This window comes from Mangifera indica, chromosome 11 (genome assembly GCF_011075055.1).
Source record: "Mangifera indica cultivar Alphonso chromosome 11, CATAS_Mindica_2.1, whole genome shotgun sequence".
NCBI lineage: Eukaryota > Viridiplantae > Streptophyta > Magnoliopsida > Sapindales > Anacardiaceae > Mangifera > Mangifera indica.
In genome coordinates, this window is record NC_058147.1 from 12,063,425 (window position 1) to 12,091,004 (window position 27,580).

Sequence of the window (27,580 nt, forward strand, 5' to 3'; positions counted from 1 at the left end):
TACAATTGATTGGGTTTATTATAATATAAATGTATACAAAGAACATGTTTCTAACTAATTTGTTTGGCTTATAATGATTTCAGGATAAAGTTTCTTATGATTACTTTGGCATTTCCCATTTTACATGGTGAAGAAAATGCCCTTATGGAGATAGAAAATATGAAAAGAATGTTAGAAAAATTATACAAAGAATACGCTGACATGTTATCATCAGAAAATTCATCAACTGTATTTGCACATCCACAACATCAGATAAGGACCTAACAAGCACCATCAAGTACATCAGGTACATTAGATCATTGTCATTAAATGAAACTTTATAACATATCATAAGTTCTAACATTTAATTTGTAGGTAAATCATCAGGCTCTCGATATTTAGAGAGTAGACATCATGGTCCTAGATATAGTTGGCTGCGTTTAAAGGATCACAAAGAGAAAACATACTCAGAAGAAACCATGAAGTCTGAGTTAGAAATGTATCTGGAAGAACGTACTGTTGAGATACCTGACGATGTCAACTCAGACGACTTTAATGTGCTTCACTGGTGGAGGGACAATCAATATAAGTATAAAGTACTTTCACAATGGCAGTCGATATCTTAATAATTCCTATTACAATAGTGGCTTCGGAAAGCACATTTAGTGCAGGTAGTAAAGTGATTGACACGTACAGGTTATCTCTATTGCCAGAAACAGCCAACATGCTTATGTGTGGAGCCGATTGGATGAGAACACGTTATAATATTAAGAAACAAGATGAGATAGTCAATAACTTATCACAACTGTATGATCTTTAAATTGATTTTTCATTTAACTATTAGCAGTATGATTAATAGCTTTCATTCATTTTTAATTTCTTGAAGATGGAAGTTGAAAATGAGATTGCTGAGCTTATCTTGCCAGATAAATAAAGATATAAGGTAACAAGGTAATAGCATTTATGAACTTTTTTGTTATTATTTTGGGAATGCTATAAAGGTAATTAATTTCTTGGTTAAGTTTTTATAGTCTCTGGACAAAATGGTATGTTCTATTCATGTTATTATGATTCATATATCAACCAGCCTTTAGGATTATTAGAAGTTGTCTTTACTACTCTTGGAATGTTGTGAAAGCCATTACTCCAACTAAGAAAGCTATGAAATCAACATTTAAAATTCTTAAACAAGGACAGAATCACCAAATAGCCACATTGATTACATCCTAACTATATTTTCAGAAATGTTATTTCTTATGAAAATCTTTAATGATTTCGTTTTTGATGTTTCATCTTTCGTTCATTTTTCTGAAACATTTTCCTTCTTGTCCTTGAATAATGCATATGCTGCATCTTCCCTGTGAAAGGCTTAGTTTGTTTTTCAATGTTCATGCCATTTGAGTAGTCTCTAATATTTTGTTTGCATCACTTTGAAAATAAATAGCCCACAGATAAACCTGTACCAAATGCAACATTACAAGTTACAAGTGCAGTTGGTTGGCGCAGAGAGGGCCTTGTTTATAAGAAAAATGAGGTGATTAAATTGTTAATGTTTCTCTCATTATCTTTTTCTTGGTGTTTACCAATGTGCTGAATTTTATTGTACATTTTGTGCAGGTCTTTCTTGATATTGTGGAAAGTGTAAATCTTCTCATGTCATCAAAAGGTGGGCTTATTTTTATTAAGTGTTTGGATGAGTGTTGTCTTGTTTACAAGCAACTTGGTGATCATAGGTAGTGTTCTACGTTGTGATGTTACGGTAAATATTCTTATGAAATGCTTCCTGTCTGGAATGCCTGATTTGAAGTTGGGTTTGAATGATAAAATTGGTCTTGAGAAAGAGTCACAGCTGAAGTCCCGTCCTACTAAAAGGTACTTTCTGATGGCTTCCATGTAATATCTGCTAGAGTTGCCATGTTGCTGTTTTTTCCCCCTACTATTAGGCATTGCAATATTATTTATTTAAATTTTGGTGGGGAAACTGAGGGGTTTACTTAGCCCCACTCTTTTATTAATAATTAACTGAATGTTAGAGTTATTTGTTTACACATTGCTAAATTCTTTGTCTGAAGGATTTATCATTCTCAGAAAGTTATATATTGTTAGCTATTGTTCTGTAATTTTTCTTTTAATCTGGTTGCTTTTGAACTGTAGAAGAAGTTTTATTGAAATTAAAGAGTAGCTTGTAGAAGTATATATGAGTCAAATTTTATGCTCTGTTTCTTCATTATGTTGAGTGTCGCATTTTGTTTGAGATTATATATATCTAAAATAAAAAAACTGCAATATAATTCATTTTTTTCTTCATGTGGTTGATTGAAACTGCTATTTGCTACAGTGGTAAAACAATTGAGCTTGATGATGTTACTTTCCATCAATGTGTGAACTTGACGAGGTTTAATTCGGAGAAGACTGTGAGTTTTGTGCCACCGGATGGTGAATTTGAATTGATGAAGTAAGTTGAGAAATTGTCTAAACTCTTGTTATGCTGGCAGACTTAAATCTTGAAATCATGGTCATAGAACTGTGTGATGACATTCTATTTTATGAAAGCATGTGGACTTTCGTTTTATGTATATTGTGCAAGTGAAATTAGCTTCCTGATACCCATCCTCTGCTGAAGTGAGCTGCTTTTTATAGAATTACCAATCACTTAGCCATAAATTATAGGCCAAAAAACTACTGAGGTTGGTCAAAAAATTTGTTTAATAATATTAGCATTGGTGCATTACCAGTTGACAATTTTTTTACATCATTGTATCAGCCTAGTTGTTCTTTTCCCCATGTATTGTATTACATGTCCTTTAATAGTCCTGCCTTCCCACTTGTTCATCACATATGCTATTCGTCTTCATGTTAAATGTGCAAGTTATTTAAGCCAAACTACTTTATATTGTCTGACAAACTCAATCTTTTTGTCTTTATAAACTGTACTTGTTCTCTTTCTACTTCTTTTCTTTTTCATTAAAAAAAGTAGTTTTTTTCCCACTTTCAACCAACTTTTGTACCTTTAATTCTTAGGTTCTTCATCCATGTTGGTTACTTGGTTGTTTCATTTTGTGATGTCATCACTGTCATTATTACATGAAAGTTCTGGAAGATATTAATGTATTGTACTTGCCCGGTGGCTGCTCAAGCTTTAATTTATTTGTGCCTGATTGCTTGTATGAGTGAATTAGGTATCGTATAACTGAGGGTGTTAATCTTCCATCCCGTGTCCTGCCAACAATTAAGGAGTTTGGTCGAACACGCGAGGAAGTAAATGTTAAGGTCTGTAGTATTCAAAGTTTTCTGTAAAATGTTCATGGTTCTGCAATTAACTAATAAATTGTAAATTTTAGGTAAAGAGTGCTTTTGGTGCAAAAATGTTTGCACTTGGGGTTGTTATCAAAATTCCTGTACCAAAGCAGACAGCAAAGACAAGTTTCCAAGTGACATCAGGTCGAGCAAAGTACAATCTTGCAATTGATTGCTTGGTTTGGAAGTGAGTATTTCAGTTCATTCTGTCGGTCTTTTATTTGATCTTATATTCTGCATTATTTTGAAGTTTTCTCTATTTTGGTTTCAGTGTAATCTTCAGAAAATAGTTGTTTGCCTTATTCTCATTGGATACTTGGATGTCCCAAAAATTTACCTAATGCTTTCATCTCTCTCCCTTTTGCATCTGAAATAGATCTGATTGATGAAAGAATGGTCTCTTTTGGAAAGCTAGTTATGAACCCCGACTGAGATTGAGATGAAATGTCCCATATGGTTCATTTTTCTTAATTTATTTCCAAGACTGTTGCTTGAGTGTCATGTTTACAAAAATTTCAGGATAAGAAAATTTCCTGGCCAAACTGACCCAACCATGAGCGCAGAGATTGAGTTGATTCCCACGATGGCAGAAAAGAAGTCTTTGACAAGGCCACCAATTCAGATGGAATTCCAGGTTCCTAAATATATTCCCTTTTTGGGTTTTTCATTGATTTAGATTTTCATGTGAAGCATTCCATTGTCTCTTGTGCACAATACATTGTTCTTCTCTTTTGGAGGAAAACTCTTATAGGGTTGGTCTATGTTGTTACAGGTTCCCATGTTCACCGCTTCTGGTTTACGTGTTCGATTTTTAAAGGTATTAAATCTTTTTAAAATGCCATTGTTTTAATCAAAAAACACGGAATTGATCCCAGCATTTCTCTAGGTATGGGAGAAGAGTGGCTACAATACTGTTGAGTGGGTCCGTTATATTACTAAAGCTGGTTCATATGAGATTAGATGCTAGCAACATGCATGGGATCGCTGCAGCAGTGAGATTCTACTTGACCTAAGCAGAGATGGGAATGTTTTGCTAGTTATGTTATATCATAGATTTGCCTTGTGAGAAGGTGAATTGCCCTATAGCATCCCTCTCGAATGATACAGATCGGTTTCGCTTTCTTGTATAGTTGGGCATAGTTAATTACTCACAGTAGAGTTGTTCTGTCAATATTATTTATTGTGATTGATTATCTTGGTTTGATGTTTGTGGTGTAAAGGTGAGGCTGGCAACGTAGAAACTGGAAAGCTGAGCTCTTTTTTTTTTTGTTTACCGCTAGTTATGAATGCAAAAGCCGAAAGTTACTATGAACAAGGCGGGCGGAAAAGAAGTAGAGAATAATGGAAAAGTATATTCTGCCTTCAAAGACGCTTTAAGTTTTGAGGGTGTAGCACAAAAACAGAATTCAGCAGCGAGTTGTCCTCTTGTAGAAGAACAAACTTTAATATATCTTACAGATTCCGAACTTGCAAAAATTCCGGTCATTTTTATCCACTAAATCTATAACTAAAACTAGTTTGAAGTCCTGACGCTGTGAACTCCACGCGCATTTGAAATTTCGACTCTCAATGCAGCATGTCTACCTTTAACCAAGCTGGAATATTTTGTTGCTTAACTTTTGGCCCATCATTGCTCTTTGTTTTAGGGACAGCAAAAAGCGCTTTTGAGCTATTTTTGAAATTGCATTACACCTTCTGCCTTGCCTGGCTGATACGTAATTTGTAGGGTTTAGTTTTGGGATCTTTGATCTTATTGTCTTCTTGAGACATGCTTGGAATGTTGCCAATTGTCTCTTTTATTGGTACCGGCAACATGCGACTTTGCTTCAAATTCAATCATGCAATGCGAGTCACCAAATATACAACCACTTTTGTTTTACTATTATATGAAATGCAAGCTAGAAAACAGTTTGCGGTGGGTTAAGCATTTCTATAGTTTTTTTTATTATTCAATTGACCAAGGAAGATTTTCTTCTCTTTGCAACGTGTCACAGACTCACAGGTGGATGGATTGAAACTCACGCTAAGTTGGTCTCCTATTCCAAACTTGCTTAAAAATAGTAGGAAAATTGTTGCAAAATGAAAGTAGGAAAAACACAATCAAGAATACTGAAAGATATTGTTTATCCAATTAAAAAATTATTTTAATTTATTTAAAGAAAAAATTCCAATGAAAATTAATGTATACGGATTAAAATGGGATAAAAGAAATCAAGTCAATTAAGTTAGTACCCGAAAAATGAAAAATTATTATGAAAACCAGAAAACCCTCATTGTACACAACTAACAAACAAGAATGGAAGTTGCAGGGATTGATTATCTGTTGAATTAGTTTTGTGTTTATTCTTGAAAATATTTAAAATATATAAATAGATTGATTTACAAACAATGAAAATGTATTAAACAATGTTTAAACGAAAATAACATTTTGAAATTGAAACTGTGATCTTGTGAACAAGCTCGTTAGGCCCGGCTCGATAGCTCGCTCGATGGCGCGACTCGTTAAGAATAAGCAAGCCTACCTTGATATCTCGGATCGTGAAACATATTCGATTTTCAGCTCATTATAGGCTCACGAGTAGCTCGACTCGGTATGTATTGCGAGTCAGGCTTGTTAAAGGCTTGCGAGACGAGCTTGAAAACGAGTTTCATTTTCATTACGTTCGACGAGCTCAAGTCGTGGCTTGGCTCGAATGAACAGTTATCGAGCTGATACTGAGTTTGCCTATGTTCGAGCTCGGTTCAATTCGAATCCATCCCTAGAAGTAGTAGGTTCAAGAAGGCGTAGTCAAAAAATATTGGCTAGACCACAATTTGCCATATGCTCGTGGAGGCAGATTATACGTCCCTAAGGGTGGGAGACTTTGGCTAGACTTGTTGAAGGAGACATATGACCCATAATGAGCAGGTCATCCCAGAATAGAAAGGATGTTGGCCCTTCTAAAAAGAAGCTATTATTGGCCCAAAATGGAAGAGGATGTAGAGCTATATGTGTGCACTTGTGTCATGTGCTAGCTAGACAAAATAGAGTGGTGACGTCAAGTAGGGTTTTTACAACCACTTCCAATACCTGAAAGGCCAAAGGAATCAGTTTCCATGGATTTCATTAACGAGTTTCTAATAGTAGATGGATTGGATTCAATTTTGTTGGTGGTCAACCGCTTTTCAAAATATGTAGTCTTTATGGTTGCACCGCAGTCCTACCAAGTGAATACAACAGCGGAATTGTTTTTCAAGCATGTGGTGAAGATTTTTGAGTTGCCTAAAGACATTATAGGTGATTGGAATGCTCGTTTCACTGGTAAATTCTGGACTTGCTTATTTAAACTAATGGTTTCGAATTGAAATTTTCAATAGCAAATCATCCGTAAACTGATAGGCACACAGAGTGGATCAATACCTTGTTAGAAGAATACCTATGACATTATGTGATAACAAGCCAAAGAAATTGGGTGACATTACTTGACTCTACCCAATTTTGCTATAATATGCATAAGTCATCGGCTATAGGGATGAGCCCTACGGAGCTAGCACTCAGTCAACAATCATTGACACCGTTGGAAGTGGCAAGGTAGAAGTCCTAAAGAGAGTGTCCGACTGCCTATAAATTTGCTCAAGACAAGATCGAACTCATTGAAGAAGCCTTGGAAAGCTTGGGAAAAGCACAATGAAGAATGAAGAAATATGCAGACCAACATAGACACTCGTTGGAATTCCAGGAAGAAGATATGGTTTTGCCAAAATTGACACCATAGATTTGGAAGAAAATCACTGACCGAAGGTACTATAAGGGGTTGGTACAAAAATATGATGGGTTGTTCAAAGTGGTTAAAAAAGTAAAGGTAGTGGCACATAGACTACAACTCCCTAAACGCATGAAGCTTCACCCAACTTTCATGTTAGCTTCTTGAAGCCCTATCATGGAGACAGAGAGCAACATCAAATTTAATGAGCACTGCCAGTTGTTCAAACTAAATATGACAAACAAATTGTCATGATTTTGGACCAACGAACACAAGGCGCTATAGAAAACATCGACACACAGACTTTCTCATATAATGGTAGGGAGAAAGCAAAGAGGATACAACCTGGGAATAGGACGTAAATTTATGGCAATTTGCAGCGCGGGCGTGTAAGCAGATAGATAAACTTTAGCCTAGACAGGCAAGACCAGACTATTGTGTTTGGATTGGTGAGTCACCCATAAGGCCAAAGCAATCCTTTCCAAGCCCAAAATAGGCTCCCAAAACATAAAGAAGATCTAAGAACATGAGGGAAAGGAAGTGGGGCATAAAGATGACCCAAGAAGCCAAAACTTTAACACAAAGCACGGATAGCGGGTAGGGAAAACGTGGTTGATTAGACTCAAAGGGACAAGTGGCAATTTTCCATGAAAGATACCTAAGCTATGATCTAGTAGTGCTATTAGATAATGCCTAAAAGTGGGAGATGTCCAATACTTGTATTTTCCTATAAATAGAAACTGTGAAAGGCAGGGAAGCAGTACGTAGAAATTGAGTGTAAACTTTTCCCTGTAGCAAGCTTTGTATTCCTTTCGACATCAATAAAAAGGTTGGAAATTTTCCCATATATTGAGCTCTCTTCTTATATATTTCTTTTGTGGGTATATGCATTACAAGTGGGCTGACTAAGTGGGCAACTTAGTGTTATCACTAGGCAAAATAGTTCATATCAACTTTAAGCCTCATGACAAGTTTCTTTTTAAGATATTAAAATGGAAATCAGATAGGATAGATGGATGGATTTATATTTCTATTTATATAGATTACTCAAAAAAATAGATTTTTATATATAGTTAAGTAGCATAGCAAGAAGCCCTAAATCCTTGATTTGGCCAGGAAAGACTACACTGTTTTTGGCCCAGAAAGCGAAAGTAATGAGCTCATTCCTCCACACTGATTTTTCTTTATGCCCGTTTCGTATATGCTTCGCGCACCATTGGTACTTTGCTCTCCCCTTATTCTTCATTGGACTGTTTGGATGGGTTTCACCATTCTTTCCCAACTTAAATCGAAAAGGTTGTCTCACATCAAGATGTCAATTCATTTTTCGCCCCCAACGAGATAGGGGATTTGTAACCCCCTATTTAGACTTTTTGGCCCTTTATCTTTTTGAATCGAGGCCCAGCCCGGCTTGCATCATTTCAACAACCGGTGGGAAGCACCTTAGTATACTATCGCTTGTAGTAACTGAGAGTGCTATTACACCTAAGGCCAACTTTAATTCACCAAACCAAGGTTCATCTCGTGTAGTGATTGTGGACTCATACAAGGATATTAAGTAGACGTTTGATGTATGAAACTCGACTCTATCTTTCGTAGCATGTATTCTTATCTATGTTGTAACTGATTTGGTAAATTACGTGTCAGGTGCACGGAGAACTACCTTTGGTCCCTTAAACTGACTTACTCGTGGCAACCTTTTAACTGCCCAGCGACCTATAACACTAGTCATTACTCCTATGGGGCTAGGAAGTCAGCCCCACAACCCAAACTGACGAAGAACAAATAGAATTTACTACAAAAGTTGGCTGATAGGGGTATTCCCGCTTATGAAAACATAGTAATGGAGAAGGTAATAGCTGAAATAGGATTCATTTTGGCTAGAGAGCCTAAATCCGCTATATATTTAACACGGGTTTGTCGTAATGCTGAAACTATGGTGAATACATCTATCATCATTAATGCATAAATAAAGATACCAATTAGTAGTGAATGAATTCCTTATATGGTTTCACATGAGAAACCAGTACGAATATAACCTACATGTCCAATTTAACTATGAGCTAGAGGTTTTTTCACTTTTGTTTGGGCCATGGCAGCCAATGCTCTTATAATCATAGAAGCAATGCTGCAGAAAAATAAGATTTGTTGCAATGTAGCTCCATAGGAACCATAAATAGAAACATGTGAAATATTAGTAGAAATCAAGATTTTAGACACAATAGAAAAGAATGTTGTAACTGGGGTGGGTGAACCTTCATAGATATCAGGTGCCCATATATATAGAGTCAAAAGAGATATGAACCCTGAAAGGGAGGGGGTTTTCTTTGAGTCTCGAGAAATGGAATAAGTAGATAGGGCCCCATAAGTTTCAAATTCGTTGTTGGGGAATTCACACAAAAGGGAATGAGGAATTCTCAACGAAAAAAGTGCTCTCTGAATCAAACGTGAAAGTAATTTTCCATAAAACGGTTGTTCCCGTAACTCCACTCTCAACTTGGATTATATATCCAAAAAGGTCTCTTCTCGACCATTCCACATGCTGCCTAGCGGAGGTATGGTTATCCGAAGTATATTCTTTTTTTTTTAGTAGATGTTGAACCTGCTGCCCTATTGACTAAGAAGGGGGCAGATGTAACAGCTACATGACCCCTTCCTTGTTGCCAATGCTTTTTCTAGCAGAGCTAGAATTCTTTATTAAAAAGGTTAGGCAAAACTCGAAGGCTGTTATCCCATAGGCTAGCGAGCGGAACAAGGAAAGGCCCTAACAATCATACCACTGCGGTCAAAAAAGCCTTTCAGATAACACGCAATATAGGCCATCCTCAGCCTTCTTCGTTTTCGATAAAAAAATAAAATATCTCAATCTCTGAAAACGTTTTCCTTCCCCACGTGCATCTCCCTCCTTTCATCGAGCCTTTCCCTAGAAGCATTCCCTTATCTGAATTTGGCAGACATTCTTTCTAGCCTTATTAAATCAAATAAGGGGGGTTTGAACATAGGCTCAAACATGATTTGAAGATCGTAGCTATGACATGTGTTCAATAAAAAATCTAGAAAGGAAAGTTGTTGGGATGACAAAAAAAAGGCGTTGTCTTGTGTTGCACTGAAAAAGGACCTAAGAACAGAACATCTTCTCTTAGGTTTCTTCCTCCCACGCATGCCGCCGTTTAGCCCACGTTAGAGGGGAAGATTAGCAAAGTGAGAAAAGATAGAATAAGGCATTTTATTCTCTTCGTGAGAACTTTCAGATCGGAGAAGCATTTGGAACGGGCTCCATGTTCATTTCGTTAGCAAAAATAATCCAATCCATTTGGGGCTTTGGAGAGACAGAATTTCAATACAAGAATAGAAAAGTGTATGAGGGTGAAGTACAGATAATTCTAGCAATACAGACCGGGCCTGCTTCCCATTCATTCTTTTATAAGTATAAGGATGCTCTTCGGTTGGTCAATAAGGCGTATCGCTTTTGGTTCTGTAATAGAGGTGGTGTAAAGGGCACGTTTGGCTAACGAATAAAAACGTTAGTCCACTTTGATTGGTCTAGTCCGGTCATTGCTTATCTTTTTCTTCTCTATCGATGAATTAAGGGAAAAAGTGCACCAATTAAGGGAGGTGAAAAAGAAAGAAATAGGGGAGTATAGTAGTTGGCACACATTGGTCAATTCGCTACATACATCGCTCTCGTTCTTTCTATTCAATATCCCATTCCTGGTCGTATTTGTTTTATTCAGCTAATCCCTTGTTGCTTGCTTCATCTTGCCTTGCCTGGTCATCAGTTGTACCCTATCTTGAATCTGGAATCAAATTTGTGTTGGCATTTGTCTTACTGGTTGATGAAAGACATCCCTAGAATGCCCCATTTCATGCCTATCTCACTTGTTTACAGCTTTTACTATTTTTTTAGTGTTGCTTTCACATGATGCAATATCTAGGCCTCTTAGACCTATTCTTTCGCCCAAGCCTCATATCATATTCCAAGTACTAAGTATTCCTTGCCTGCTCAGATATGTTAATTCGTCTATCTGTACCCTTTTCCTTACATTGAGAGCTATAGTTGTTCTTGGTAAGACGAAACTAATACTGTAGATAAGGTTCATTGCTATTTTCTCTCCTGCTACGCTAGCATTTAAAAGACTATCTTAGCTTAGAGTAAGGGATCACAATAAGGAGTAACCATAGTAGGCAGTACCGCGGTGCTAGTCTATGACTACCATTTCTGTAACTTAACTTCCTTGCCCCCTATTGATTCAGTCTGATTTTTGGACTTCAAGAGCATTGAGTAAAGGGGGACACGAGGGCAGGATCTATTCATTCAAAGGGAAAGTACACCGCTTTTTTATTCTCACAAGAAGAAAAGCTAATGAAATGGACCTTTTCTTCATGCCTGCAGGGGAAAGAAAAGAGGCCCACTTCGAAAGGAGAAAGTGATTCAACTGTTAACAAGTGCAGGTTTTTCATTAAAAAAATGATTATTCAAGAAATGTCTATTGATGAGAAGGTTATACATAGTTAAAAAAGGAAACCAAAGGGCAGATTCAACTTGGGCTCCATTCGAAGAGACGACTAAAGGTCTTTCTCCCCCACATGCTCCTTCCCATAAGGAACCCTATTGGCTTCATGAACGAGAGCGTTGATCACCCTCACATAGGAAGATGAATATTGAAAGGACTGAAAAGGTAACGACGAGATGTAGATGTTGATTTTGGAGGTCACGTACTTTAGTTATATTGCCTTCTACATGGCAGAAGCTTATACTTTTCTTTGGTCCCAACATGATTGACCAAACATGACAACTACAAAAGGTATGACTGGAAAATTAATCTCCAAGTCGACAGCATGTTGGGTAGGTCAAAGGTGATCCTGTAATTTAGGGAGAATCGAGAGGTCATGAGAACAGTTGAAGAGTGATGCAAGGGAGAGTAAAGTGATCGATTCAAATCTTCAGTCTAGCTCCCCTAAGCCAAACAGTCAACCAAGATTTCTTTTAGCAGTAAAGTTGCTTAATACCCGTCATTAGCTTTTACTGAAACAGCCTGAGAATATCATGGAATGAGTTTAAAAGGTGTCATGTCAAATTCCTTTCTAAACTTATGATGTGAGAAACAAGAAAAAAGAAAGTACTGCTATTAAAAAACATCATATCGTTCAAGGTGGTTGTCATAGCTCTTTGATAAGTAGTACCAGCATTCTCAGAATCGAAAGGCCCATTATTGATTGAGGATATTAGGGCGAAAGCCTTCTTACGTGATGAAAGCGGTTTCATGTTGATTTTTCATTGGCAGTTCTAATCCGATTAACATAGGAAAATCCATCAATAAGAGACAGAAGCTACCAGCAATAATCATATCAATGTTAGGCCAACGAATAAGCGGATAGAAGATCTTTAAACAAAGACAAGTTTTCATTTCAAAACAGACTAAAGAAAACAAAATCAATCGGCTATGAAAAGAATGAGCTGGCATCTAGTTCTCTCAAGGTCGATTTCCCCTCTTTTGCATTTGATCTATGAGTACCCTTTCAAGAGAAACTTCCCTTACATCAAAAACCCATTATATTATTGATTAATAAAGTAGAAAAAATCTATCAATTAAAATAAAGAAAACCTTTTCTTTCTATTGGAGAATCTTGGATTATTTGTTTAGGAGATTGTATATGGTTGTAAATAGCTAATTGACAACTAATAACTATAATTTAGGCTGAATATAATCTTCCTAATTTAGCTAACAACTATGATTCTAATTTAAACAGATTTAATTAGTTTATGTCTGATTAGTAGGAATTAGTTTTTTTCTTAAATAGGACATTAACCTTGTACTATATTAATGTATCTTGTTTATGATCAAAAGTGAAGAAGATTTTCAATTTTCTGCTCATGGTATTAGAGCCTCTCTACGACCATTCTACACCAAAAAATCTTTCTCTAAATCTTTGGTGCTAGTTGTTGAATTCTTCTTCAGTTTTTCCCTCTTTGTCTATCATCATGTCAAAGGGTTATTCTGAGAATTAACCTACTATTATTGAGGCTAACAAAGTTGAGATGAGTTCAGTCAAAAGGAGAACTGTAGAACATTCAGCCATCCTACTGGCTCAATGGCCAAAATTATCTTCAATGGTCTCAAGTTGTTAAAACCTTTCTCAAAGGAAAGGGAAAATTGAGCCATCTTATGGGAATTGGACCTGCTACTGAGGACACCACATTTACGAAATGGGATGAAGAAGATTCCATGATCATGCCATGGTTATAGAACTCTATGACACCCAAAGTGAGTCAGACTTGCATGTTCCTCACAATAGCAAGAGAAGTTTGGGAAACGGTTCACCAAACCTATTCAAAAATACAAGATACTGCAGTGATCTATGAGATCCGAACTAAAATCAACACCACAAAGCAAGGCAATCTTTCTATCATTGAGTACTATAGTACCATGAAGGGTTTTTAGCTTGAATTGGATTATTTTCAAAACTTTAAAATGAAATATAGAGAAGATGTTGCTATGTTGTAGAAGTTTGTAGAAAGGGAGAGAATCTTTGAATTTCTTACAGGCCTCAATATTGACTTTGATCAAGTTTGAGTCCAAATTCTTGGGAAAGAAGTCCTGTTGTCCCTTGAGGGAATTTTCTCAATAATACCAGCTGAGGAAAGTTGTAAAGGAGTTATGCTTGACAATTTTGTCAATGAAGGATCAACCATGAATTCTACAAAGGATGGACAAAAGGTTGAGACCAATAGGAATGAAAGGTAGTCCAACCATGGAGGGGTTTGCTGTACTTACTACAAGAAGACGCATCACGCCAAAGATACTTGCTAGAAACTCCATGGGAAGCCCCGAGGACAAGCCTACATGACGAATGCTGAGGATGTTCCTAATGAAAAACCAAACTAAGATGGACTGGAAACTCTCAAAGAAGAGATAGAAAAGTTGAAATCCATGCTCAACTTTGTTGGGAATCTTAGCAGCTCATGTTCTCTAGCTCAAACAGGTAAGTTCTCTAATTCTTTTGCCCTTAATGCCTCTTTTCCTGTCCAAAATAGTACTTGGATCATAGATTCAGGTGCTATTGATCATATGGTTTTTTCACATCAATTTTTTACCTCATATAAGCCTTATCCTAGCAATAGAAAAATCAAAATTATCGATGGAACCTTTATTACTGTTGTAGGTCAAGGAACCATTCCTCTCTCTTCTAAAATTGTGTTAAAAAATGTTCTACATGTTCCTAAACTAGTTGTGAATCTTCTGTCCATAAAACAAGCTACATGTGATTTGAATTGTCAAATGATTTTCTATCCTACATATTGTGTACTGCAGGAGTGGATCTTGAGGGAGATGATTGGGCTTGCTAAGGAAAGAAATGGGCTTTATATCCTTGATGCTAAGGAAGGCAGTAACTATTCCCTTTCAAAATCCTATTTATCTAGTTATTCTACCAATAAAGAGGACATTTGGCTCCACCATTATCGTTTTGGTCATCCACCATTTAGTTTGCTCAAGACTATGTTTATATTATTATTCAAAAATATTGAAGTGAGTAGTTTACATTGTGATGTGTGTGAACTTGCTAAACACAAACATGCTTCTTATCCTTTAAGTAATACTAGATCTATGTCACATTTTTCTTTAATCCATTCTGATATATGGGGTCTTACTAGAATTTTGATCATTACTGAGGTAAGGTGGTTTGTTACATTTATAGATGATTGCACAAGGGTAACTTGGTCTATCTAATAAAAAACAAATCCGAAGTTAGTGAAATCTTTCCAAAATTTTTTCAAATGATCAAAAACCAATTCGGGGTGAGGATTAAAAACTTACGGAGTAATAATGCAAGAGATTACTTTAATCAAAATCTTTCATTTTTCCTTCAAAAAGAAGGAATTGTTCATTACTCATCTGGCATTAATACGCCGCAACAAAATAGGGTAATGGAGCAAAAAAATAAACACCTTTTAGAAATCACACAGGCACTCTTATTTCAAAATAATGTCCCTAAATTCTATTGAAGGGAAGCAGTTCTCACTGTAGCTCACTTGATAAATAGAATGCCCTCTAAAGTCCTTAGTTTCAAGAGTCCTATGAGTGTGTTTCATGAGCATTATCTCAATTCACAAATAGCTTCTAAATTAACCCCAAGAGTTTTTGGATGTGTGGTTTTTGTTCACATTCATGATACTAACCGAGGAAAACTTGATCCAAGAGCATTAAAATGTATCTTTGTTAGGTATTCTTCCACTAAAAAAGGGTATAAATGCTATCATCCTACTTCTCATAAATTCTTTATTTCAATGGATGTTACCTTTGTTGAAAAATAACCTTTCTATTCTAGTTCTCATCTTCAGGGGGAGAATGTGAGTGAAATGAAAGAATCTGAGCTATTTTTCCCTGATTTACAGTCTACAGTGCAGCCTCCTATATCCAAGCAGCCCCTTGATCAAAACTAACTTACACTTGAATCTTCCTGTGATCAGCCATATGACCAGCCTACTGACTCATCAGAATCAACTCCAAATATACCTCTAGTTACTAAAAAACCTATCCTAGTCTACTCAAGAAGAAGTGAGCCTATTTCTACCCAATTGCAAGTTCAAGATTCAACTCCAAAACCAGGTATGCAGATACAATTACCCTCTTCATTGATTGATGATTTAGATGTTCCTATAACAGTTAGGAAAGGAGTTCAAAATTGTACACAACATCCTATTTCTCACTTTGTTTCTTTGGATAGAATCTCACATAAACACCGTTGTTTCCTCACTAAATTAGATACCATTCCTATTCCTCAAACTATCAATGAGGCACTTGTGGACAAGAATTGGAAACTTGCCATGAATGAGGAAATGAGTGCACTTAATAAAAATTGTACATGGGAGATTGTTGATCATCCAAAAGACAAGAAACTTGTAGGATATAAATAGGTGTATACAATCAAGTTTACTACAGATGGGTCTTTAGAGAGGTATAAGGCTAGGTTAGTAGCCAAGGGGTACACTCAAACACATGGGTAGATTATCAAGGGACTTTTGCTCCGGTAGCTAAGATGAATACTATCCACATTCTTTTATCTTTGGCCACTAATTTCAATTGGTGTTTGCAGCAATTTGATGTCAAGAATGCATTTTTACATGGTGATCTTGAAGAAAAGGTATATATGGAACCTCCACCAGGTTTTGAAAAATATTTCAAAAATAATCAAGTGTGTAGGTTAAGAAAGGCACTTTACGGGCTTAAGTAATCACCTCGAGCTTGGTTTGGAAAGTTTACTAAAGTAATGCTTCGTATTGGCTTCAAACAAAGTCAAAGAGATCATACCCTTTTCTTCAAACACTCGATTGCAGGGAAACTCACATTCTTGATTGTATATGTTGATGATATCATTGTAACAGGTGATGATGATGAGGAAATTCAGAGGCTTAAGGCTAGACTTGCAAAAGAATTTGAGATTAAAGAACTTGGCAAGCTTAAATATTTTTTATGGATCGAAGTAGCTCAATCTAATGAAGGTATTTTTGTTTGCCAGCGAAAGTATATTCTTGATCTCCTATGAGAGACAGGAATGATGAGATGTAAGCCCATTGATACGCCAATTGAACAAAATCATTAGTTGAGTGAAACAAAAGACGATGAAGCTGTTGATAGAGGAAGGTACCAAAAGTTGGTAGGAAAACTGATTTACCTATCTCACACACGTCTAGATATTGCATATGTTGTAAGCATGGTGAGTCAGTTCATGCATGACCCCAAGAATGTTCACCTTCAAGCTGTATATGGGGTGATTCAGTACTTAAAAGCTACTCTCGGGAGAGGAATTATGTTTAGGAAAGGAACAGAGATGACTATAGAAGCCTACACAGATGTAGACTATGTTAACTCCCTCACAGATCGATGCTCAACCACTGGTTATTGTACTCTAATTAGAGAAAATTTAGTAACTTGGAGGAGTAAGAAACAATCAGTAGTGTCTAGATCAAATGTAGAATTTGAGTTACGTGTTATGGCTCAAGGAATTTGTGAGCTCTTGTGGATAAAGAAAATCTTAGAAGATTTACAAGTTAAATGGCATGGACTTATGAAGCTGTATTGTGACAACAAGTCTGCTATAAGCATTGGCTACAATTTGGTTTAACATAATAGAACAAAACATGTTAAAGTGGACCAACATTTTATCAAGGAAAAGGTTGAAAATGGACTGATCTGCACTCCTTATGTTCCTACAAATGGTCAGATGGCTGACGTATTCACAAAAGGATTGGATAGCTCAACCTTTCAAAATATTACTAGCAAGCTGGGAATGGAAAACATTTATTCTCCAGCTTGAGGGGAAGTGTTGGAGAATCTTGGATTATTTGTTTAAGAGATTGTATATGGTTGTAAATAGCTAATTGACAACTAATAACTATAATTTAGGCTAATTATAATCTTCCTAATTTAGCTAACAGCTATGATTCTAATTTAAACAGATTTAATTAGTTTATGTTTGATTAGTAGGAATTAGTTTTTTTCTTAAATAGGACATTGACCTTGTACTATATTAATGTATCTGGTTTATGATCAAAAGTGAAGAAGATTTTCATTTTTCTACTCACCTTTGAATGGAATGCGACCCTCTTATCCTTATTAACCTATTGAAATGTTTTGACCCTAAAAAAGAGAAAGAATTCCTTTCTACATGATCCCCAATACAATGTTATGGGGCGGACGAGTTCCTACTCAGTCATGAATTGATTGAACACACGAGAATGTTATGAGCCGGGATGGTCTTCAGCGAAATAGGAAGGTCTTTAACACCTTTTTTAGTCAACCCTTTCTTTAACCCTGTTAAATTGCCTATATGGATTGATCCATATCATTGGTAGGCATGTTGGCAATGCGTTTCATCGGGTTTACTATTTGTTGGTAAGTGTGGACTAATGCACAATAATAGTGGACTAATTTCCATTTATTCAGTAGGGGCTCTCTTTCCTTTATAGCAAAAATCACTTGGAGTGAGTGATCCATACGACCTTGCATCCAAAAGTAGGTTGAGCCCACAACGTCGTAAGGCAAAAACTAGCATAGTGAGTGATTTCCATATTTTCGTAGAGAAGTTCATGACATTAATGAATCGGATGATTACGATTTCAAATAGAATCACATAGAAGTGCTCTCGAGGTGTCGAATGGATGTATAAACAGAATGTTGAGGAAGAGATTGAACGGTCAAAGTTCTTGGAGGTTGTCATATTTCCTTCAACTGAATCAATAACCTGTACATAATGGCCTCTTCTTTCTTCCACAGTTGAAACACTCATCATTATACCGTATATATCCTGTGGACTATTGATTGTTTCGTTGATTGCCTTTATTTTGACGTCGTTGAGCTCCCCTTGCTCCAGAGCTCCTATCTCGCCACTCTTCACCCCCTCCCATTGGTTAGTTCTTATGGTCGTTGTTCACTTTCCTTGTTTTGGATCATATTTCAACTCGTGTTCGAAATTCCACTACCCTCCTTCTTATGGGGGTGGATAATCACTTCTGCACACACTCTTTCTATCAAGGAGAACCAACGCTTCCTCAGCTGGGGCATTATGCAGCATGCAATCTACTTGTATTCTACTCTTTTTTCTAAATAGTCGCAGCTTCGTCCAATAGGATTCCCTGCCCAGCTTACTGCCTGCTTTAGGCAGCAGTTGTTGATTCCTTGTTCTCGGCCTATGGGAACGAGGCTCTCTACCGCTTCTTTCCAAGACTAGACTACCGAGGAGACATAACCTTATAAGATTAAGGCTGCTTTTATGAGTGATTTTTTCTCTTAAAAAAAGAAGAAGGAAGGAATGGATGGAAGGAACCTTTATCTTGTCTCAGCAGCGAGAGTGAGAGTTTTCCGTCTTGATTGATGTGTTTGCTTGTATTTTAATACAGTGTGTTGATGTTCATTGACCTTTGGTACAACATCTAAAAATCTTTTTTCGGCTTCCTTCCTAAGCCTAAAAAGGATAAAAGACTGAAAGCGCACCATGTTTAAAACTTTAAAAGAGAGGAGGACAAAAGTGGTTACCCCCAAAACAAGAATTAAGGGTTTCGATCACCCTTGCGAACCACCCGAAATCCAAGAACGCAAAAAATCGCTCTTTAGATGAAAACCAGTAGGTTTCATCATACAACATGATAATGGTGGGCCCTACTTTGGCGAAGAAAGTAGAAAGGCTAACTTCCTTTATTCCTGTTCTAGAGCCGAGAGAAGAATACACACTACCTACCCTGAGTTGCTTGAAGATTACGAGATTAGCAATAGCAATGCTATTAAAGATAAGGCGAAAGCTTCTCTGGAATGTATGAAGGGGAAGATATACCCGAAGGCATCTTTTTAGAAGTATTTCCTACCCCGCCTGAAGCTAGCATTGTGGTTTTGAATCAATTCTTTATCAATGGCCCACCCTTTCTTTGAACTCTATCAATGATCGAACTTAAAGGTATGAACTGAGTTCTATTTGATGAGTAACTGAGAACAAAGGAGAGGGATATATAAAGAATGAAGTAATGAAAAAGGAAGTCATTGCTCGATCCATTGGTTCATATAGAATCCATGTCCTAGGTGTACCAAAAACATTAGTGAAAGGGTCCACCCTGAAACCAAGGGGGTACTAACTAACAACTGAGTCATCTCTGAACCTCAGGAGATAGTTGCCCATTATACAGCTCACTAACTTGACTTGTTTCTATGAGAGGCTTGTCTGGGCAGGTACGGATCACTTACAATACACAGCTCTATGAAAGGGGTTAAGAATGTTTTCAATATGATTCTTTTCCCGTATTTGTTCGATGAGAAATGCGAGAAGAAAAAGGAACCCATCTTTTCGACTGGGAAATATGAGTATGCTTTGTATACTTTCTCCGTCCCCCTCTATCAAAATGATCAAAAAGGAAGGCAAGCTTGCTTCTTATTCCCGTGTTCGATCTCTTCCATCTCTGACCCGCTTGTTGTCACCTATGTTAAAGAAAGGTTTGGAACCTTAACCTTATAGAGAATGAAGAGGGGACAAAGATCTTCCTCTCAATAGTGCTAGTGCTTCTTGAGGTTCTCCCCCTTGAAAAAAAGTCAGGCCCCGCTAGCCTGGGCGAAAATGGGGATAACGAATAAGGATTGAAGCCCCCTTAGCTCTGCCAGGCACTGGACAGGGGTTAGCTCAGTAAATGTGTAGAGCCAAGTGTAGTAGTAGGCACTTCTAGGCCCTTTCCCGGCTACTGGATCATTCCAGTGCTTTGGTACTACGGACCATCTGCCATCCATTGCAGTAGAGCCGTTTCATGAGCGGGGGGGCTAAGTGCAGTTCATTGAATCAAAGGTTGAATGAAATCAATTTTTTTAACCTTGTGAAATTTTTATTTCAAACAAAATTGCCCTTTGATTAACATATAAGATGAAAAAAATGTCAGATCAATTCATTTTTCATAATACTATCTCACTTTGTTTGTATTCCTTAGTAAATAGGATTGATCTCCCTTAACTTGCAACTATGACTCTAGTAATGTGACTCACATGTCATATTCTTTAATGTTATAAAGTTGTTTTTTTGTCTCCCCACACACTGATTTGAAATCTTACTTGTTTATTCATTATTGAATTTGGGTTAAAGTAGATAGTTTGATTTATGATTTAAATATATTAGGGAGGATTCGATTTATTCTTTATACTTTGTGTTTTTTCTTTGCAATTGAATTTTGGGTTTTGATGTGAGTGAATTTTTAGGGTTGATGGTATGTTTGGTTTTATTATTTTTTATTACTAATTTTACGTGACAATGTAAAATTTATGAGGAATACAAACTAAATAATTTTCAGTTATTGCCCTGATTGGTTATAGTGAAAGAACTAGTAAAGTCTTTGATTAGCTTAATTAATTATCTTCAAAAAAATATAATTTCAGAAACTCTTTCATTAAAGGAATCTATTCGTGCAAAGACTTCAAGTCCACAAGATATTGATGCTAAACGTCCCCTCCAGTTTGTTCTTCTTTTTTGTATGATTTTCTTGCACTTTCCCACGGATTCCTGTAAACAAATTAGTAAGGAGTTTTTACTTTGCTCTCCTAACAATTAGTTTCACTTCTCGTGTTATTCATGCTTATAAATCTCAATTTTGGGGCTGATTTTACATATTTTGTATTCTTTTTTATGATTATTGACAGCTTAATGTGTTTAGATCTGTTTGTTTCCTTATAAAATTCAAGAAAATGAATTCAATAAAAAATTTGTATGTTACTTTAGTTTGTGTTTTCAGCCTTTTTTTAGACTTTATTAATTAGTCATGTTAGAGTTTAATGAGATTTTTTTAAGACAATGCTTTTCAGTATACTGATTGTGGCTTGAAATTATGATTAGTTTAAATTTATTCCTGAAAGTAAAGAAAATGAACAAATTGAAAACAAAAGGATTTGTGAACCTTTAAATTACAATAAAAACCAAAAAGGAAATACTAGAGAATAAGGACAATTTTACAGTATGGTGATTTCTATATTTTGAGACGAAGACCAATTACCTATTCAATATCTACAATAAGAGACATTTCTTTGCCTTTAATTTTAAGCTTTTTACATCTTTTAATATTTTCTTTCATATGTTTGCTACATTGTCTAACATGATTGTGGTTCTTTGAAGATAATATATGGGTTTTACATCATTTCTTTCTAAATAATTCTACGTAATTTATTTATTTAATTTATATAATTTTGTTTTAATTTAGAATGATGTTATTCAGTGCATTAATGAAAAAGGATGGCCTTAGCAGGCAAGAATTGTTTGATGTTTGAGAGCATATTTTTTAGAAAAGGTACAAGATTGATTTCTTCTTCGCATTACCCATGCATTTTTTGGAGAAACCATGTGATTAAGCAAGTTTCTAAATATAATGTGTATCATCCCTTCTTCTATCCGTAAAACTGACATGTAGTTTAATATTACATAGCAATTTTTTATAGGTTATTGACTATAACTGTGACATCATTTTGTTGTTTCTTTGTTTTTTGGTCTTGTGGGCTGCTATGCCTTGGACTTGTTGAACTAGATGAAATTCCCTTACATGACATTATTATTTGTTTTAATTGCTTTGGAATCCTTAATTTGTTCAAATTTTGTTGGTTAATAGTGTTGAAAAGTAGTGACTTATACACTAATTCTAATATTTGAATACATTTCTATTTTTCACATTATTACAAAAAAAATACTTTCATGTGTGATCTTTTACATGTTTATTTGATTTTGGTAAAGGACCAAGTTTCTCTATTGTTTTGTTTTTCCAATTTTTTCAAAGGAGTCCAACTAGATGATACATGTAACACTTCTATATCACTTTTTATTTTCTTGTATTCATGTTGATGAGTTTAAAAAATTATTGGTAGCTAATTATTTTAATGTAAAGGAGATAAATGCATAATAAAACCGTTTATCAAAGATAAATGTTCAATATAAAAATAATTTAAAATAAATCAGGGTTTTAGTAATTTGGTTAGCATAGGGTAGATAAATCTCGAAATAATTCATCTCTGGATGAAAAATGAAGTAAAGAAATCAAAACATTTAATAATAAAGTGCAAAGGAAATTACACCCTTAGGGATGGTCTAGTTTGTGTGGAATTCTATAATACTCTTCCGCAAATATATATTGGATATATATCTTTACATGGAATATGATTGAAAAGACGTTCACAACTCAACTTCTTAACATGACAATAGTATATGAGCATGTATTAAAACACTTAATTAATCATGTGCATGCAAAAGGTGTAACAAATAAAAAAGTTCGACTTATAAAGTAGTCATAGTATAACTTCTTCAATATAAATCCACCACAAATTGCAATACTAAAATAACATGTCTGATTCATAAATTATGAAAATAGCAATCTTGCCCATCTGTCTCATGTAACCAACTGAATTGAACTAGTGGCTCCTTTACATGCACCATTATTCACCTCTACTTGTAAAACCATAGAAAAGAAATATGTAAGTAAAAGAACACTCAGTTAGTAGGTGGTCTCTTGGCATCTAGCAAAACGTAATTGAAATTGGCATTCAATGCTAGAAAATCTATGTGCTCATAACTCGACACCCTCATGCCTTAAAGATAGGTCATTTCACATAGTCTAATAAGACCTAACCTAAACTTCATTTATTTGACATCTTGTGAAAGCATTTGACATCTAGAGTGTCCATTAATTATTGTGTTTTGCGCATATATCGATCGAACTATCAGACCAACCAGCTATAACTTTACCTTTATCACACGCGGAGCTAATCATATTCCCTCCCTTGTCACATACGCATAATTACGAGACCACTAATTAAAAATCACCCTCGAGTGACCCCAACCACAAACACATATGTGATACATCCTATTAACGACGTGAAAAACTAACTTTAAAGCCACCCCCTTATCATATTCCCTCCCTTATCACATACGCCTTGACATCAAGTGCATAATACATCTCATGAATATCTATCTCTCATATAACCTTGTTGCTTTTACATAGTTTGTCACTTATGCACACAACTAGTGGTTATCTAACTGTATATGCTTTTCTAAACTTTTGCTATTTTTGATTTGGATCTGACTCGATAAGGTTTGATGTTGCCTTTCACATAGTGTAACACCTTTAATTGGCCAAATAACCCTTTTTCTCTTTCCTATACTTTCCTAGGCTATTCTAGTTTAAATCCCTATCATTCACTTAACTTAGGGGTAAAATGGTAATTTTTGTCTACTTTGAATAATGCTAGATGTCTTCCTCCCTCGGTCTCTAATAGCTACCACAAGCAGATGATCGTCTTATACCGAATGTTCACTCACCCTACAACCTTAGAACGAATGTCTTACATTTAAAACATATGAAGTCATCCCACGAAGTACCTTTCAAAATCCTGTTGGTGTCCTCGGGAGACAAAACTTCACGACCTAAACTAGGCCGATGCTTGGGTGAATTTTCTATTCAAGAGCCAAATACCCATTACTTAATTAATTCTTGGGTTACACTTGAAAATTTCTGAAAATTTTTAAGCATGCAACACACAAAATGTCTATGATTTTCACGGCATGGCCACTTTCATCTATTAGCAATTTTCCTCATGAATAATCCCAAACTACATAAACTTTACCAATGCTACGACTTCAATAATTTATGCCACATAATGAGCCCATGCATCCCACTCATGGAACAACTCTATAACATATTTAATAAACATCACTTACACAGTAAAAAGAACCTACACACTAGCACATTCACCCATGAAAAATCATCCCACAATTTTGCATGCATTAGCTGTATCAAAGCATCAAGATTTTGGCCACAATTCCTTCCATAAATATGTACCAAAATCCTGCAACACAGCCAACAAAAACATCTATCACAGCTGGCCAAAATCTCTAGGAAAGCAAGCAGCAAATCATCGCACACAACACATAAACATACACCTAGGTTTAACACATAAGTATTATATTTTCAAAGGTATTTCCTTACAAAGTTCTTCACCAAGAACCCAGTGTAGTAAACCAGAAAGGTTAACTTTAAATATGCACAAATCAAACAAAGATTTATACACATTGAAGGGAAAAGGATGCAACCTACATGCATGGAAAATTTCCATCGAGATTGTCGCTACAGTCACTTCTTTTTCCCCTCTTTCAAGCTACTACCAGTGGTCCTCTCCTTGGTTGTTGGTGGCGGCTTTTTTTTTTCTCTCCCCTAGTTTCCTTTTTGTTTCCTTACATCTAGGACACGAAAAAGGCAAGGAGGTGGCGGCGGTGGCTTGTTTCCTTCTTCCTTCTTTGTAGTGGCGAGCTCTCCTTATTTTCCTCAATCTTTCTTTAATTTTTGTTATTTTATTATGGAATATTAAAATTTTTGCCATAAAAAGTGAGTGTTTATACAAAAATACAACACATTTGAATGTTTAAACATTTATACCACAATAGTTATTAAGTCTAAAAAATAACCCTGCATTACTATTAGATGCGTGACTCTCTAACTTTGTTGACTATTCATTCGTGAACTGATTTTTACAACCGAAAGTCTACAAATGCAATCACACAAAACCCAAACATGGATTATTGAGAGCAAGTGAGTTATTCTTTCCGGTTGATGGCATGATTCATAGATTATTACAAATAGATGCATTATTTTGTTAGATTTAGGGTTTAGGAATAAAAATCAAGTAAGAACAGGTCGGTGAGGTCTTTAAGCCTTGGCGAAATCCTTCTAAATCGGTATTTGTGTCAATGCAGATTGGTCTCTCATTCCCACCAACATATCTTATCACATCATCATCACCTAAATCCCGTTGTTATCTATAGTGAACCTTAAATGTAGGTTTTTCCATCTTTTGCTTAAACTAAACCTAAAACATAAAACAATAACCTTGGAAAACTAATTAGAAATTCATGGATTCATGGCGACCTCACCAACGATTGGCGAGATCACCTATGGTTGGCAACCTCGCCAACCAGTTCTACATGCTGTTTTTTATCCACAATTTGGCTGGATCTTTGTCAACTCATTCCCAGTTTCACTATCAATACTTTAACTATATTATTAAAATATGAAATCACAACATTAAACAAATAACTTAAATTATATTTCACATTAATCACATACATTGTCTAGCACACATTCTTTGATTTTCAATTGTTAAACAAGAAAAGATATAACACAAAGGGTATGGATCAACATTGACCTAAGCTTAGATAATTTTCCTGCAAGATCTTTCAAAGATATATTCTTTTTTTGGTGTGAAAAGGTTGGCTTTCCCTTGTGTTTATAAGATTAAAGACAAGGTAGTTTAGGTGTTTAACCAATCTTGTGGTATAAATGTTTAGTATGTGAAAAATATGGTAAATTTATATAGGCAAACCTATTTTGTGATAAAACTTTTAATACCCCTAAAAAATCCCAACTTTGGGTGGAATTTGTCTTATGTGGAACCCTAATATAACAAGAAGTCTTATATAGGCAACTTATTTAATTAATTTATTTATTTATTTTAAACTAATTACATAAAATTCATAATTGAACTTCCCTAATATAGGCCAACTATTAAAATAAACTTCTCAATTTCAACCCAATTTTGGTCTGAATTGGATTCAGATCAAAAGCAAAATTTTTGAAATAGGCACTAATATTGTAACATCCCTCCTTAGAAGTGTTGTCTTTCGAAGGAAAAATGCTACGAATTCATATCTGGAGCGTTTATTTTAAAACGAATTTTAAAAAGAACTCGTCATTAAAAACATTCTGAAATTATTTTGAGAAAACTGCAAATTTGAAAGCAACAAAAGATGTTTATATCTCATATGAAAACTCGTATGAAAACATCTGAGATCATAAAGTAATCATATACATGCCCCTATATACAACTATACAACTATTTGAATAGAGCTAAAAGTCAACAATATCATATACATGTAACCAAAAACCATATATAACCTATCTCAGCCTGAATCTATCTTCGTTAACCTAATCCTGCCTTTCAGTTACCTCGATCACTTGTACTTACAATCATGAAAGAAATGGAAGTGAAAGATAAGAACACTCAATAAGAGGAAAGAATGAAGTAAACTATCTCCTTTCTTGTTCTAAATCACCCTCAGGACTCAATCTCACATCATAACCTTTTCAAGGAAATGAGAGGATAATCTAGTTCATCCTTTACTATTGAGTCACATTTTGTCCCCTCTGGTTTCCATTTGATACATTCTGGAAATTGACTATAGGGACTTGACACATTTCTGAACTTGAGCTCTCTTCCTTTCTCTCACTATACCATTTATGAATTTGAATTGTTTTATACTACGAGCATGCTCTATTACGGACATGTCTTACTACAGACATGCCCTACTGTGGGTAGTATAACGTAAAGTGCCCCCTTATAGTTCGTAGCATGCATGCGTGCGTTATCTCTTACTAAGCTTGTTTCCATCTAAAACTATCTATAACCCACCAAACCATACTCTTGGGATGACCCTTGAATCTTAAGCCCCAAATTCCTTTTTTTGCTTTTATTTCTTTTCTTTTTCTCTTCTTTCTTTCCTTTCCTTTCTTTCTTTTCTCCCTTTCTTTTTCTCCTCTTCTTTCTTTCTTTTATTCCAAAAACTGAAATTTATTGTTCATTAGATTGTTCATTTGGTAGGGCAGTCTTTTTGTTCATGCAATTTAACAGTCTAAACGATCTCTAATTCATACAAGTTATTGAAATCAAGATTCAAAGAGTTTTCCAATAAGCTATAATAGCACTCATGATTCATCAGATAAGGCAATCCAAATGTGAGACGAAATCAGTGACAAAACTGTAAATATTTTTTAACTCTCTATCATAGACAAAATCACACACATAGATACCCCAAATGGTAAAACAACATTTATCAACTTCAAAATCATCATTTATAACATAGAGCAAAGGAATCAAAAGTATAAAACATGAAACATATAAAAAATGATTCCACTTACCTTGTTTCAAGTCAATCTTTGTTAAGTTAGCTCCCTCATTTTTGTCTTCCTTCTTTGATCACCAAAACTACCTTAAATCAACACCAAAACA

At 35.5% G+C, this 27,580-nt stretch overlaps 2 protein-coding genes and 1 pseudogene across 2 annotated transcripts in view; 2 read left to right on the top strand and 1 right to left on the bottom strand.

The window, feature by feature from the left end:
* Positions 1 to 27,580, top strand: part of LOC123229120 (pentatricopeptide repeat-containing protein At1g12300, mitochondrial-like) — a 97,293-nt gene that overhangs the window by 53,802 nt on the left and 15,911 nt on the right. The gene's annotated exons all lie outside the window — the stretch shown is intronic.
* LOC123229126 (AP-2 complex subunit mu-like) lies at positions 1,726 to 4,471 on the top strand. The gene is made up of 7 exons (XM_044654736.1): positions 1,726 to 1,851; positions 2,318 to 2,434; positions 3,159 to 3,249; positions 3,321 to 3,463; positions 3,796 to 3,910; positions 4,049 to 4,093; positions 4,163 to 4,471. The coding sequence occupies exons 1-7, from the start codon at positions 1,751 to 1,753 to the stop codon at positions 4,241 to 4,243; spliced, it is 693 nt and encodes a 230-aa protein (XP_044510671.1). The 5' UTR covers positions 1,726 to 1,750; the 3' UTR covers positions 4,244 to 4,471.
* Positions 8,656 to 12,230, bottom strand: LOC123228732 (annotated as a pseudogene).